The 17648-nt window shown below is 35.4% G+C and overlaps 1 protein-coding gene across 7 annotated transcripts in view; it reads left to right on the top strand.

Annotated features, from left to right (window-relative positions):
* The window catches only part of CTNNA3 (catenin alpha 3), a 1849205-nt gene that overhangs the window by 1118768 nt on the left and 712789 nt on the right, over positions 1-17648 (top strand). For all 7 annotated transcript variants that reach the window (XM_054660126.2, XM_054660128.2, XM_009458543.5 and 4 more), the window contains one exon: positions 16639-16731. In XM_054660126.2, coding sequence (XP_054516101.1) covers positions 16639-16731 — 93 coding nt within the window. The remainder of the gene's footprint in view (positions 1-16638; positions 16732-17648) is intronic.

Genomic DNA, 17648 nt, shown 5'->3' with positions numbered 1-17648 from the left:
TCCACTTCTAGAGTTGGGGCGGCGGAGGGGTGGGCGGCGGCGGGAGGATATTATATTCAATTAAAGTCCGCTTCTAGAGGATGCAGGGAAAATACATTCATTTGAAATTAATAGGCTAAATAGAATGTGCTGGGAAAGAGGAAATCACGAATTGCACTTGAGTTGCCAGCAACCCTTAGAGATGTCTGAAAAGCAAATTTAAAAACAAGTCACTTGCAGGAACAGTTTCTAGTTCTTAATAAGATAATTCAGAATTTGAGACAAAATCATGAACAAAGATTGCAAGAGGGATTTTGCTAAGCTAAAAACCCTTGCAGAGAACGCCTAGAATGGCATTGCTTAGATTTAAGCTTTTTCTTGGAAATGTGAGAAGTGGCGCAGCTGACAGTCTTGTCTTGTTCTTCCAGTGGTGGAAGGTGATAATGAGCCATCAGGGCCCAAAGGGTAGGCTGTTAGGGAAGAGAAACATTGTGCCTGGACAAACAGCATAATCAGCCCTCAAGTAATCCAGCCATGGTTGTGGTTTTATGCAGGGATGGCAGCTGCCCATTAGTGTTAATTAACCAACAAGGTGTGGGTGTGCTTTCCAAAGACTGGCAGCCAGGGGCAGGAGGGATCCATAGTAGTCAGAGGCTGAAGGTGAGGGTAGGACTCTAACTTCTGTGATGAAAAATGAACTGGGCTTTTATTGGCATTCTCTGTTTCTGGCTACTGAGCATCCAGGACGCTTTGTACTCTGTGTCCCAAGGGGGAGGTGCTCATTAAGGTTACCATCTCATAGGTGAGAAAGCTCAGCCTCTGCCCTCAAGAGCTGGGGAAGGAAGCAACCTGTCTCCTGACTTCTGGAACAAAATGGCATACACTGAGCAAAGCCAGAATGCTGTGGGATTTCTTTCTTCAGAGGCTGAGCCTGACAACGGTTTGAAAGGCTCCAGGTGCAGTGCAAGCAAGCCAGCCTTCTGAAACAGGGTCAAAAACTGGACTAGTTGATGGCAAATGCCCTCCAACTCCTGTGACTCAGACTCAGAGCCTTTGAGCAATGCTGGTGAGAATCCAGGCCTGGCTGGTGCAACCATGTGGCTGATGTGCATGGAGCTACCTTGAATGCAGCATTGCTTTCTTGAATTTTGATTTAAGTTTCATGTTACTTGACATAAGAATTGAAAACAACTAAATACATAGGAAGTATTGTAATAAGGATAGAAATAAAATAACATGCAATGTAACTTTCAGTATTTGCAATAATAGTTTTCATTAGACCATTCACTATTTCTTAAAGAGAATTTGTATTTAAACGAAACATTTCTGATTTATCCAAAAATCTTCTGTTACTGGGATTTATTAATATTAAAACTTCTATGTTTTCTATCAACACATTTTTATACGACAGTCTTATTTTTAGAGTTTTATAAAACAATTCAATTGATATATAGAAACTGTCTTTCTTTAAGACTTTTTAAAACTATCCAGCTAACATTTTTTAAAGCTTCACTGCGTTATCTCCTTATTATGAAGCCCATCAGCATTTAGTGTTTTACTCGTTTAGCATAGTGTACACTGTCATTTAAATGTTTTCATTATTAATAGCTCTAAATGTTTTGTGTACTTACATCTAAATCTCTCATTTATTGAAGCATGGCAACTACTTTTTCTCCATCTTCTCTTCTTTTTCTTTCAGTGCCTGGAACATGCCTGATAGATAATAAATATTTGTGGATTTTGTTGTTGTCTTTAGGCCTCTGTAAAGAGATCAATCATAAATAAGTATAGAGAAGACAACGTGAAAAATATTTTATTTGCAATGTTGGGTTAAATGTATTCAACAGAAGCTTTAAGAATCCACTGCTTGCAATATCTTAGAACCAAAAAGAGGAGTAAGATGGTTTCTGTCTTCAAGGATTTCGCAATTTAACCTTGTGCAAATAGAATTAATATGTTGGTTTGCTCTAATTATGGAAGGTTAGTATACAAGATCCCTTCTTACTCCTCCCTCTTCCCTTCTAGAGCTACTAGGAACCATAAATAATATATATTTAAAAAAATTACTAAGATTACACTGCAAGTGTCTTATCCTATCCTCTAGTAATGGCCACTACTCACAGTATGTGTCCAGTATTTCAGTGTGCTGTAGAGGTACAGGGGTAGTTAAGATTAAACCTGTAATAGTTTATGCCCCTGCTAACGTTAAAGGGCCTAAATCTTTTATTTTCTTTTAATTCTATATTACATAATTAGCTATACTTCATTTTTATCATATAATTAAATGCAGAACACATTCAAGGAGCCCTCATGAGATTCAGGGACCCAAGAATGAGGGGATATGAAATCATAGTATTTAATAATAGTACATGCACATATTTGTAAATTTTGCTCGGACTTCATATATACATACACAAATGTGCTTGCCTCACTTCCACTCCACACACACACACACACACACACACACACACACACAGTGTTCTTCCAATTTGTCTTACTCATTATCGGCAATGTATACTCAGAGACAAGGGGCTTTCTCTGGGATTATAATTATGGTAAATTTCAAAGCTTCTTTGCCTATTTCCTTCAAAGTCATAATAAATAGATGCCTACAGGAAAAAAATAGTTTCACAGATTATTGTTATGATGTCTTCCAAGATAGAAGTTGCCAGATGATTGATTGCCTACTGTCATTCTACTAAGAGACCCGTTCTTTTGTGAAAGTAAGGAATGAATCTGGGTGTGTATTTCGTGATTAGTTAGGGAATCAGGTGATATTGATGGTCTCATCCACATCCAGGAAGTTTACACAATTGCAATTCAATTAACTTTGTCCTGTGCAACACCTTCTGTTCCCATGATAGCATTTGAACAGTGCAATATGTACAAAACATGTTGATTCAGAAATAGACTCACTGAAAACTTTATATTGGCTTTAATATATTGTATCTCTCTTTAAGAAAATCCCTTCTCTTTCTGCCATGTGAGAAATCAGGTCACTGGTCATAAAATTGCTTTGAAATTTGACAGCAATTTCAATGATAATGAAAGCTAATTATAGCATTGTTTTGACATCTACCCTTTCCACAATGATCCTATTAATAAACACTTATTAGACCTGCATGCTTCATATTTATGCTTGACCTCAGTGACAACAAAGAATAACACTAGTTTAGGAAACAACACTTAATCCTGTCTTTAATTTATAGTTTAGATTTGTTTCATCTCTTTGGTACTTCAATATATTTTATTTGGTACTGTTTATTATATTAAATTTACTAGGCAGGTGACACATACTTTTATCCTTTGAGTGGTGATTCTGAGGTGAATAACAGCTTAATTTAGAGAGGGACCTTGAATAAACTATCTAGCTGGTTTTACCATTATAGTTTACATCACACAGCAATATGAGGTGTGTGTGTCCATTTACAGTTATATATTGTTCCAAACTAAAAGGGAAATATATTTGGCAAAATGGTACTCTTAGAGCAGTCTACAGACTTCAATTTGAGCTATGTAACATATATTTCTCATAATTTATTGGAAGCAATAATACTGTAACAGCCAAATATGTGTGAGTTTGTGTGTATGTGTGTTTTCATCTCAATTGCTTCTTTTGTGATGGCACATTCTGACGCAGCATACTGATACCTCTTTTTCAGAACAATGTTGACATATTTCCACTTAGACAAATGAATATTTTCATCTTTAATGACTTATTTGAGAGGGACAAGAATTTCAGACACAAATTTGAATAGAATTGGAGGTGTGAGTAAGATAGGAAAAAGAAAGGAATGTAGGACCATGTTATAATTATTCAATCATTAGAATCATTACCTTATATCTGCTGCAGACACACACACACACACACACACACACACACACACACACACCATGCACAGAGTACCTTTCCAAACATGTTGAATTTAAATTCATTATTAAGATCAATATTGGCTGGTATGATTTTGTCATTGATAAGAAGCTTTAATTGACTTGTTTTTGTGCCATTATTTGACATTAAGACAAGGTAAAACCAGTGCCTTGTTTCCCTACTGTGAATTCTCAATCATTTTTGTGAATCATCATTTTAAATATAACAGCATATGAGACCATGAAAACTATTTTCTGCTTAGCAGTATTTTTTTCTATGTAATCATTATATATGTGTATTTTCTGGAAACCTTATTTATAAATGGTTCTGTATCTTCAGGCTTTGCATTAAGTGTCATGATTAATACAATTTTCTTGATTGGTATTAAAAATTCACATACAGGTATAGATAGGTTTTATTCTCTTCAAAATGATTCATTTTTATTATAATAAGCCAAATTATAAATTATTAAGAATATAGAAAAGGAAAGTTGAAATTACCTTGATTTTCACTCCTCAGAGATCATCACAATTGCCATTTTGGGGAGGATCATTTTGGATATCACATTTCCATATGCATACACAAAACCTTACCATCTTTCATAAATGAGATTATTACACATGCTGTTTTACTTGTCATTGGTGTGTTCCATATACACCAATACATATAGGACTATTTCATCAATCACGTTTTTTTGTAAATTAGAAAACGAATTTCACTGTTAATATAGTGAAAAATATACTTGGAAAAACTTCAGTCGATATAGAAACATAGTCAAAAGGGGATACTTCTCTTCATAGCAATAGTAATCCTACCTTCTCTCCCATATATAACTCAAATTAACAGTAGGAATTATCACTGTGGACATTATACTTTGCATTTATACATAATTTTAAGTAAATAATTTTTTTTTTTGAGACGGAGTCTTGCTCTGTTGCCCAGGCTGGAGTGCAGTGGCAGGATCTCGGCTCACTGCAAGCTCCGCCTTCTGGGTTCACGCCATTCTCCTGCCTTAGCCTCCCAAGTAGCTGAGACTACAAGTGCCCGCCACCACACCCGGCTAATTTTTTGTATTTTTAGTAGAGACGGGATTTCACCATGTTAGCCAGGATGGTCTTGATCTCCTGACCTCGTGATCTGCCCGCCTTGGCCTCCCAAAGTGCTGGGATTACAGGCGTGAGCCACTGCACCTGGTCATGTAAGTAAATAATTTTAAATAGAATCATGTTTTCCATTCTGCAGTATCTCACTTAAAATTATATACTTGAGATATTTTACAGCAGCATAACATTGTATTTTTTTTACAGAATCATAATATTACATAATTTATTCTCCACTGTTAAATATTTAGATTCATTTTCGCTTTTACAAATAAAGTTTCCACGTGGCTGTGAGTCTGTTCACATATGCAAGTATTTCTGAATGACAGATTACATTAAATTGAATTGCTACAGTTCTGAACATTTTAAATTTTCGTAGGTGAAACTAAATTGCTCTCTGAAAAGTTGGCCATTTACCTTCCAGTTGTGTCCCCATATTCTCAGCAGTATTGGATAATATCAAAAACTTTTTACATATTTCTGATCTGATGAGCAAAAAACGTGATTTTCTTGCTTAGTTGAATATCCTGCTTAGTAAGAGCTAGACTGAGAATCTTTTCATGTATTTATTAGTCATATTTCATATGTAAAGTCTCTATGTAAATATTTTGTCCACTTTTAATGGCCTTTTTTCCTTATTGATACTTAGGAGCTATTTATGCCTATGGATAATAATTTTTATTATCAAATATAAAAACAAATTTTTGCCTATCTTTTGTATTTTAACTTTATTTTCAATATTTTGACATTTAAAAATTTTTATGTAGTAATATATTCTAGCCTTTTTACATAATTGCACTTTTCTCCTGAAAGTAGATAGCAGGAAATTGGGCCATCACCAATATTTTTTACCATTACCCTGAAAAACACTAAATTTTTGTGTTTTTAATTACTGGCACATAATACTTTTCTTCATTCTTTTTTTTTTTTTTTGAGATGGAGTTTCATTCTTGTCACCCAGGCTGGAATGCAATGAAGTGATCTCGGCTCACTTCAACCTCTGCCTCCCAGGTTCAAGCTATTCTCCTGCCTCGGCCTCCCAAGTAGCTGGGATTACAGGCATGCGCCACCAAGCCCGGCTAATTTTTGTATTTTTTAGTAGAGACGGGGTTGCACCGTGTTGGCCAGGCTGGTCTCAAACTCTTGACCTCAGGAGATTCGCCCACCTCAGCCTCCCAAAGTGCCGGGATTACAGACGTGAGCCACCATACCCAGCCCATTCCCCTTTTTTATAAAACTTATTTGCCAGCCTTTCATATATTCTTCCAGATGCACATTAAAATTTACCTAAGTTCAGTATAGCTCTATAAATTTGATAGACAAATTTTATGAGAGATAACATTATATTTTGCAATACTGAGTTTTTCCATCCAGGAATCTGATATTTCTCACTATTCATTCCATTCTCTTTTTATATCATTAAGTAAAATTTAATACATATATAGATATGCACGCATATCTATAATTGTGCTTATTTCAATAGATATATACTGCTATGAAATTTATATTTAGTTGCTATAATAACAAATTTTGTCATGGAAACTTTTATAATATATAGAAAAATATATTATTCATCTCACATTCATTCTGCATGAAGAAGTGTTACTGAATACTCAATAGTAATAACAGTTTTCAGATAATCTTGTTTTCCCTAGGTAGACAATTTTGAGACCTGGGAATAAATATAGTTATTTGTTAACAATATTTGCATCTATTGCTTTTTTAATTCATTTAGATTTACTAGAACCTTGAGTAAAATATTGATTAACCTCACTTATAGTGGGAATGCTTATCTTAATCTTGAATTTTGAGCATGACACTTGCTGGAAATTTCTGGATTTTGTTTGAGATTAAGAATTATTCTTCCTATTCATAGATTGCTAAGGTTTTGAGTTTGTTTTTTAGTGTAGTTTTGCTTTGCTTTAATCAGAATAGGCATAAACCTGTCATCAATGCTTTTTAAAAATCTATTGATATCCAGTTCAAAAAGGAATTTCAGTATTAGATCTCTCAATCATGAGTCATTTGTTCATTCTGGGAATAAACAACATTGTCTTGCTTTATTATTATTTTTTATTACACAGTTGAATTAAATTGGCTAATATTTCATCTACAAATTCATGTTTAAATTAATAGGAACATTGCCTGATAGCTCTTCTCCTTTGTCTAATTTCTGTCTAATTTTGTTATCAGTTACATAAGCAGTAAAACAAAATTATTGAAATGGAAAGAGGTCTAGAAATGAAGTCAATCTGTTCCTCATCTTATAGATGGATGACCAAAGACAGAGAGGTAAAGCAAAACTAATATCAGAGACCGGATTGTGTGATTGAGGATTCATAAAATTTGGGAAGCAGCTTGAGATGCAAAGTTCAAGAGAATATGAATTTCCTAAGTAATAATTTGTCTCCATGTAACACTCTTACTACAGTCATCTCTATGAAGTTCACCTACCTCTATCTTCTTATAGTATTTGGAGACAGAGTTTTAGTTTTTGATCCTTTCACGTGTCCCTTTAAATAGATTGTGCTTGTTGGGATTCACTTTCATTGATTTTGACTTCTATCATTTCCCTGACAGTTCCCAGCCCACATAATAGGTGCATAATCAATATTTGTTAGTTGATGAAATTGTTTCCCTGCAATTTGCTATGTGCTTTTACAGCACAGTTATATTAGTTAAATATTCTACAGAACCCATAATTCATAATCATTTCTTATTACTACCAAGGGAAGCAGAGCAGCGCTGCTTCACTAGGAGAAAGAGAAGGGCTGACTTGTTAGCCAGAGGTCATTCGGTGCCAACATGGGGAGATCACAGCTCTTTCTGCAATTATCAGAAGCAGAGCATATATTACATTCTGAAATAGACAATGAAGCTCTTGGATTTGTCGATGGAAGTTACTGTGCCTCTTTCCATCTGCCACACTTGCCAACATTTGGCATCCAGCTTGGGCCCTTTAAGAGTTACTTTACTTGATTAAAAATAAATAAATTAAAAGCTAAATTGGGACCTATTCAGTAGTTCCATATTTGATATCTTAAGTGAAGGTAAAACTTGAAAGAAGCTGCCCCCCAAGCCTTGTTAAGGATGATGGCCAGACTAGAAGAAAAACAAGTACTTTTCTTGAAAGTCCAGTTGTCTAAGCCTTTGTAGAATATTGAAAATGAATTTCAAAGGAAAAATTTCATTCCTCTTTATTTCTTGTCCTGAATTTCTGCTGCTGACTCCTCCCTTAAAACCCATTTTTCTTCTATTTGTCATCTCATGTTCATCAAGAAGATGATACATTCTCAAGCATACTGATTCAGGCATTCATGCATTCATTCACTCCCCAAAGAACTATTTATAGACTGTCTACTGTGTGTCAGGTACTGGCACTGTAGGCTGAATGATGAGCAAATACAGGGGTGGTCCCTGCTTTTATAAATCTGGGGAAATGTATGCTAATCAAATAATCTCCCCAGTGAACATATAATTATAAACTGAGAATCATGCTCTGAAGGAAAAATCTGACTTAGGTGGGCAGAAGTTTCAGGTATTCTGTGTGGAGGTGGAGGACAGTGTTGGTGAAAAACTTTCCAAGGAATTACTTTTGAGCAGAGATCTGATGGATAGCAGTTAAGCAAGTATAAGTGGTGTGAAGGTGGCTGTGAAAAGGGAGGAGGAGAGCATTCCGGCCAACAGAGAACAGTATGTACAGATGTTTTCTGGCAGAAGCAAGCATTGATACATAAAAGTACATTGATATAGCTGAAGCAAAGAGAGAACAAGAACTACACATGATGACTCTTGGGCCAGACTGCAAGACGTAGTAGGGATGGGGGTATGATGTGGGGATGGAAAGGTGATGATGGGGGAACCAAATTTGCATCTGAAAAAAATTGTTGGCTGCAATGTGAACATATTGTAGAGAAAGAACATTTGCTGACAACAAAAGCTAAAACTGGAAACAAGAATAAAATAAATAAAACTGATCAAAATCTTAACTAGGGTAGAGGACAGCAAAAATATAGGTTGGTGCAAAAGTAATTGCAGTTTCTGCCATTGCAAAAACCGCAATCACTTTTGCACCAACCTAATACATGATTTGAGATATTACTGAGAGGTAAAATGTTTTAAAATGGATAGATGGGAGAATGAGAGAGTGAGTATTATCCAGGCGACCTGTAGCTCTCTGCCTTGAGTCATAAGACTCATGGGGTTACTTCACCTCATACACAGTCCTCTGTTCATGTCAGACTAGTTTAACCATCATCATTTGACTTGAACACTCTAGGAATGATTAGCATGGTTGTCTCTGTGGCTGAACTGGATATTTTCAGGGATAACTTACTTGACCTCTCAGCAGTTGATATATGATATCATCCTCTTGAAACCTTTTCTTCTCCTGGTCTCCATGACATCACAGTATTGTGGGCAACCTTTCTTATCTCTGGCCACTTTTTCTAAGTCTCATTGAAGGAGTAACCTCATGTTTCTGCCTAATAAATATTAATATCTTATATACCTCCAAGAACTTTTTCTCCTCACATAATCATATCTAATTACCATCAATAAACTAGTAACTTCTTAATTAATATCTCTACTGTAGACCCCCTCTTAACTACACATCTAACTATATGTAGTTTATGTCTTCTTATGTATCTCAGTGGCAACTCAAACTCTAAGTTTCTGATTCAACTCTTGCTATCTCCTACCAACCTGAAGAACTTCTAGTGTTCCATCTATCAGTGATTTGGCTAGTGACTTTGTAGTTTTGCTACTTACTACTGTGTCCAAGGGCCATAGACACCATTTTTCCTTCTTCGTGCTTCTTCACAAGCTTTTATGAACTGCCATTTATTTCTAAATTCAGAAAGAAGCCCAAGTCTCCTTTGCCAATACAAGTTAAAAATAAATAACTCATTTCAGCTAGATTATTTCCACACCCATATTCAAAGTTTTTCTGTGTTTATTTGTATCTTTGCTACAGATTTGTCTAATCTTGATGTTTCCAATGAATATACACAGTCAGACTGAAATCCACTCGGGGCAGTTAAGTTTAATAACCTAAGGACTTCCTTTTCTCAGGTGTTTCCCCCCATAACCTAAAGCAATAATTCTTACCTTTATATTCATATGGTACAGAATTAGGAGCATTTTTATTAGGAAGGAGTGGAAGAAAGGACACAGCTTCCAATGAACAAATTAAGTTGTACACAGGACTTTAAAAAATAGAATTCACCAAATGTGTTAATTTCAGACACAATAGACAGTAATTTATATTAACAATGATTCAGTTCCAGATAGAGATAAATTATTATTTTTATTTATTTACATAGATGAAATGCTATTTTCGGGGTATTTAACTTGATGGGAAAATATTTTTAAAAGAATATATCATCGTCTTTACCGTCAAGCAGCTCACCATCTGATAGATACATAAATGAGTTTAGAGAGAAGGAGAATTTGCTATAATGCGAGAGTGTGGGAAGATAAAGATATGGATCCTGGGCATCTGAAAAGAGTTTGTGGAAGAGACAATATTTGATCCAGGCCTTGAAGTATAGGTATGATTTTCAAAGAGTATATGAGGGGTGGTTTTCAAACAGAATGAGCAGCTTGCTGAAAGATAAACTCAAAAATGATAAATTATTTTCTTCAAGAATTAGATGTTCTCTTGTACCTGATATGTAACATGTTCTAATAGACATTGAAGAATTAGATCATCAAAGGAAGACACTTACCTCTATGTGCAGGAACTGATATGACTGTCTCCTTCCTTACATTTGTTCCTAACACTAGGACATGCAGGCTGACTAAACCCAGAGGCAGGCATTTAATAAGAAGTTGCCTTTCACAGAAATAATTATGGTTATACATTACCAGCTTTCAACTTTGTTGAAAGTATCCATCTGAGATTAGTACATTCTTAGGGTATAAGTTTCTGGCTCAGTACTTACTAAGAATCGTGGTTCTCTGGTTGTATGCAAAGGAAAATAAATTTGGCTTACTTAAAAAGAAAATAAAGACTTTATGGAAGACATAAGGTAATGCACATAAATCAGAATGAAAGAAGGCTAAGATTCGACAGAACAAAGAGTGATTCAGGGCTGTAGGTGGCACTAGTAAGTGAGGGATATGCCCAGGCTAGACCTAGGGGAGGACCAGGATCCTTGATTGACAGTCGTACCAAGACTTTACACCACTAGGTTAGAAAAAGAACTGTTCTCCGAGGGAAATCAGTGTTATTACCAAAGGGAGGAATGGATTTTGGATGGAAGGCCAGAATATCCCCTACACTTGATTTTCTTATTTTAATTTTTAACCTTTTCTCTATTTCTCAAGTAGAAGTTTAAGTCATTATTTCTTGCCTCTAATGTGTGAAGCTTTCTATTAAACTTCCTATGTTATCCCACACATGTTCAGGTCATTCTTTTTTAGACTTTCACCTCAGTACATTTATCTTCGGGAAAGACTTTATATTCAAACACATAAAAATTAACCAAAATCCTAGTATGTATCTGTGTGTTGTCATGTGTGTATTGTTGTTGTTGTTGTTGCTGTGTGTGTGTATGTGTTGGAGATGGGGGAGGTGGTATATCAGAATCACCTGGGAGAACTTTTTAAAAATCTAATTATACAGTCCTTACACCTCTGTCTTCCATGCATATACACACTTAATATATCAGAATATCTTGACAGAAGGGAATTGGACTTTTCTTTTTAATAGCTATTTACTGGTGATTCTATTACTCTTACCGTCTCTCTTATCCCACAAGTTGAGGACTATTGATTTGGATTTTTTGTAGGCCCCATTTTATTTCCATTATTGAATATATTTGCCATTCTGTATTCTAGAACAAGTAGGAGAAATTTGTTGAGAGAAATATTTCATCTCCTTATAAAGAAGAACTTCATAACTTGTGTAACTTTGTAACTTTGGGCTGTCCTGCAATGGGACTAGACTGCCCTGGAAGACAATAAATTATCTGCCTCTGGAAGTATTTACACAAGAGTTGCATGACCAATTGCCAGATGGGAAAATGCATGAAAATGAGACAGTGACCTTTCTCCCCCATTGAGAGCTAGGAGACGTGGTGACATGATATTACAATTAACTATATGAACAATATATAAACAATGAATGTGTGACAATGAAAATCTCAGCAAACATCAAGGTTTGCTTCATGTTCTGGAGAGATCATATTACAGGTAAATACCTGTGTGGGAACTTCTTGGTGACAGACTGAATGATATGTGATAAGCAGCTGTCCAAATAGTGTACTCATTCCTAACAATGATTTCATTTCAGTTTTCTAAGATGACTGAGAACACTACAAGTGCCCCTGAGATTTCAGACAAAACTTAATACTAGAACGTTAAAACATACCATGCTCTGATATTCAATTTATTTAAAATAGAATATCTTTACCAGATTAGAACAAAGTAATGATGAAAAGCAGACTTAACCTATAGTATGGTAGATCTTTTTTAAAGGGTCATTGAGAAAATTTTCCATCTCAAAATATCTGTTTCATTGCTGTCCCTGGCTCTACCACTGGTGACTCATTCTTTTGTTTCAAGCCTGATCATCCTCCTGACCTTGATAGAGAGTGAGGGACAGAACTAGCCTAGGTGTCAGGATTCTACAAGGCCAGGCTCCACAACAGGGAATTTCTCACCTGAAACCATGGGTTAGGGAGTGAAGGATACTATGTTCTCTGCTGAGTGAAAGAAAAGACTCAAAGTCCAGCAAATGGAAATCATGACAGAAACATACTAACTAGTATACAGAACTGGAACTAGGGGTCAGTGCCATGGCACATGGCTGTAATCCTAGCGCTTTGGGAGACTGAGGCAGATGGATTGCTTGAGGTCAGGAGGTCAAAACCAGCTTAGCCAACATGGCGAAACCCCGTCTCTACAAAAAATACAAAAATTAGCCAGGTGTGGTGGTGCGCACCTGTAGTCCCAGCTACTTGAGGGGCTGTGGTGGGAGGATCGTTTGAGCCCAGGAGGTGGAGGTTGCAGTGAGCCTAGATCGAGCCACTGCACTCCAGCCTGGGCGACCTAGTGAGACTTGGTCTCTAAATAAATAAGTAAATAAAATGAACTTGAACTAGGAACCAGAAAGAAGGGAACAAACATTAACATGATTGTTCAGCTGAGGAATTGTCTGGCTAGGCGTTTTCATCTACAATGTTTTTTAGAGCCCAAATAGGGCAATAAGGCCAGCCATGTTTAAACGGCCTAGAATATACCATACATTTTAGAGGGCAGAAGGAATGGTGGGAAGGAAAGAGCTGCAAGAGAGGGATGCTAATAAAAAACTTCACTCTCCTCTCATAACAAGACACATATCCCTGTTTGACGACTTCTTGTTTGTTTTTAAATTATTACAATATTGATAATTATTTTAAGGATGTAATTTAATCTTTCATAAAAATGAAAGAACATTTTGTCCCAGGTTTTTCTTTTCAATAAATGTGTAAATTTAAATAACTACCTTTTGTCCCATTTATTTAAGATAATTTAGATTCTGCTTTTTGTAGACTTGGTTAAGGATGTAGCAAAATACCAATAAAAAGTCTGGTCAATCATTTCAATGCCAGAATGCTTTTCAAGACTTTCTTCAGGGTAGCAAAAAGGACATACACATATTGCTAGTTAATAGTCGCCCTGCCATTGGTTGGTTTGAGTATGTTTCATCCCCCTGCTTAATTTTGTTTTCTTATTTATACAATATAAGATTAGAGAGTGGGGTTAAATGTCACAAAATGGTGACCTGTGAACTAAAGTAAGCCAACAGACTGTTAGTTTGGCTAAGACATTGAGTTTTTCCTTTCATTTCTCTCGTTTTAATGAGTGCCTTTCAGTAGGGCATACATAATCATTTTGTTTGGGGACCCACAACCCCAGCCTACTACTGAGTTCAATCTAGACTCAATGTTTGTATCCCATCCCCTGCATGGCTCTTGAAAGCATTTGAGTTTGTGGCTCTTGGGTCAGACATATTGTTAAATTTCTTTAGGCTCCTAAGGCTTTAATTCTACAAAACCTCTGAGAGTATGAAATTTCTTTTTTTCTTTTCTTTTTCTTTCCATTAATTGAGAGATAGATTAAATGGAAGGCAATTCATACATGGTGAGGGCCACCAGGCTTCAGACTCTCCCCATACATTATCTCGTTTAATTAAAGCATCCCAGTGAGGTCGTCATTATCATACTCATTTTATAGGTGACAAAACAAGGTCAAATAACTTAATATCTTGCTCATGATCAGAAGCTTATTAACTGTAGGAATTGGGTTCAAACCCAAATCTGTTTGTCTCCAAAAACTCCCGGTATCCTTGTTTCCCTCAGTGAGCAGAAACATTCTACAGAGATCTTATGAATACCAACAAAGCTTTGCCCACATTTTGCGCAGATACACAAAGGATATCAAATGTCCAAATATCTAAAACTATTTTTACAGAACATCTTATTTTCAGGCTGTATTCTTTGACCAGCAGGGAATTACATTTCTACTGTTCTTGGGAACATACTTGACTAAAGAGCCATGCAGAATTTAGGAAGAATCATCATTAGAAGAAATTTGGCTTTATTCACACACTGATGTAACATTAGAAAATATGTCATAAAATCATTCAAATTTGAAATGTAAAGATATTTTATTTCTAACACTATTCTGTTTTGTCACAGATATTACGTATCTTAAAATTCGACCTCGTTTGTACAAAATAACACTAAAACTGCACATGACTTGAAATATACTCTATTACCTAGAAACTTTGACAGAACAGTTCTGGTAAGGAGAAGTTCAAGTACGTGCAGGCATAGAATACATGAAGACAAAAAGAGTGTTAGTATGATGACTGAGCAGAAAACTTTGAGTAGAAAACACAACTTTCAGTTGTGTTGTATTTTCATTAGAGGGTTGTATAAAATTAATTCTGCTAATATAAACACACACTATGTTTAACATAATTTCTATACTATGTCAGTCACTTAATTGGCTTTTAATAAGCCTGGTGGCCAGCAAATATCCAGAAGAAGAATGTATACTTTCAAAAGGAAAAAGAAGAAAATGAGGATACAGTAAATATAAGTAAGTAAAATAAAAGAGTATCTACATAGGGGCAGTTTTTTATAATTTCTAAGCTTTGGGTTAACCAGCATTCTTCTAATTTGACCACATTGAGCCAATGATTTTTATTTTTATTTTTATTTTTTTACTTTAAACAAACAGTGCTCAATTTTACAGGTCAGTATTTTTTGCAAATGCAGTGTGAATTAATATAATACAAATTAAAGCAATTAGACTGTCAAGTTTCACTTTTAGTGATTGGGGTTTGGGGAGTGGAAAGGGGCACAGAAACTGTTGCCCTTTTCAAACAACTCACAAATGTGCTAATTATGTGTCAGATATGAAAGTTGAGGCATTGTGACCTTCAAGCCAACAAAAGACCTTTTCAAGTAAGCCATCCCCATGTACATTAATAAAGTGAGCAATGCCCTTCCACAGTTAAATAATGTATGACTGTTATTTCATTATATGTGAATGAAAACCGAGGAGTTATTTCACTATTGGCATATTAAAAGAAATGTTATAAAAAAGCGAAGACTGTAAATCCATTTAAATAACATTTTGTGGTACTTTTAAAATAGTGATCCAAAGTCATATGTTGTTTATTTCCACTGCATGTGGCTAATGCGTGGTTTCTCCGCAACTGGATGTATTTTAGATCTTAGCAGGAAAGACTGCAATGCGTTAAAGTATAAAACAACTGACAGAGATATTTTAAAAGTTAGAAAAATTACTGTTAGATAAAGTATCTCCTTGCAATGATAAAGACAATGATATATTTTGTAGATCAGAGAAAACATTGCCTCTGTCCATAAGCCTTACTGTGTTAGTAAGAAGACTCTTGAACAAGAGTGGGGTTCAGAGGAAGGGAAAATAACCTCTCACTCTTCATCATGGCTCTTTCATGGTCTGAAGAAAGTATTTGTAAACCTTGGATTTAGGTCATGGACATAATGGTAATTAAAACAGCACTCATTTTGTTGGAAGAAAATGTAAATTTCAAAAGCAATAATATAAGAGAAATTTGGGTGTCACTAATGCTTGAATCAAATGCACTGCAGGAATGTCAAACAGTGCCCATGAAGTTGTAGTGGAAAATCCAGAGCAGGAAGAAGTTAATTATCTTGTATTTGTTCAGCTTTGTAGTATATTTGATGCAAACAAAATGTATAAAGATACAGTCATACTTAATGCAACTTAAATATGAGTAATAGACCTCTGGGAAATAATAAACCAATTACAAATTTAAAATAAATCACAATCATATGAGATTCCAAAAACCTATTAGCATTCAATCCACAGATAAACTTTTGTTTTTCCAGTCTCACAATAACTTCTTATTATGGGTTAGATGTTGATACCAAGAGACTGTATAGGGTTTACTGATTCTCTCACTAGTCTCTCCTCATTTTAAACAATTATCTAGGTCCTTTTATTGTTATTTGCTTTAATAGATTCTCTGAATTCTTTCATAAAATAGATACCAGTGATGATTTTGAGAATGTTATTTGTCATTGAGATTCTTGATGAATGTGTACATGTTCTTGTTCAGTATAAGTGTTGCTGCATTTCCTTGCTAATCTAAAATAATTTCCATTATTTTGGATTGTATTTAAGGTGGCAAATCTTGCTTGTTCCATGTCAACAAATGAAGATGGAATTAAAATTGTCAAAATTGCAGCCAATCATTTGGAAAGCTTGTGTCCACAGGTATGATAACTAAGTTACTTTTTGTGTGTAAAATTATATATAATTCCTAATACTTTTATGCATATGAAAATACACTATTTTTTTTTCTTTTTTTTTTTTGAGACCAGGTCTCGCTCTGTTGCCCAGGCTGGAATGCAGTGGCGCAATCTCGACTGACTGCAACTTCTGCTTCCTGAGTAGCTGGGATTACAGGCATGCGCCACCATGCCTGGCTAATTTCTGTATTTTTAATAGAGATGGGGTTTCACCATGTTGGCCAGGCTGGTCTCGAACTCCTGACCTCAAGTGATCTGCCCACCTCGGCCTCCCAAACTGTTGGGATTACAGGCGTGAGCCACCGTGCCCAGCCAAAATGTTTATTTGAAGCATGGAAGACAGAATTGTCCTAAGGCGATTCTTAAAAAGAGAGTAGAGAAAAAGACTGACATTCTTTAAGTGGCCATATTGGAATCTCCTGAGGCAAAGGTGCTTTGTCCAAATGATTTGATTTATTTTTAGTAATTATTTATTTTGAAATTTCAAATCGGCTGAAAGAATTGACTCTTTTTTTCTTTTATCAAAGAAGGTATCGGTTTGAAAAAAGTTAAGAAATATTTTCTTGTCGGTAATTCAGATGTTTCTTAAAATCTGAAGAGTGACACACTTTTAGGGAATTATTTCTACATGACAAATGGTTTTGAAGCCATGAATCAAGATACACATAGAGAAATTTTAAACACTCTTATCTGAGAAGAAGCAGGATATAATACGGATACTTCCTAATAAAGACCACAAATGTTATAAGGATGAGAAATATAACAAAGATTAGGGACTTTAAGTCTCTGGACGTCTCCTGAGATTCTCAGTCTACACAAAGTAGGGCACGTGTTAAATTCTTGATTTGCCTTGCTGACAATTTCATCTCTAAGAATATTAAG

This window comes from Pan troglodytes, chromosome 8, assembly GCF_028858775.2.
Source record: "Pan troglodytes isolate AG18354 chromosome 8, NHGRI_mPanTro3-v2.0_pri, whole genome shotgun sequence".
In the NCBI taxonomy this organism is placed as follows: Eukaryota; Metazoa; Chordata; class Mammalia; order Primates; family Hominidae; genus Pan; species Pan troglodytes.
This window is presented reverse-complemented; position numbering and strand designations above follow the sequence as displayed.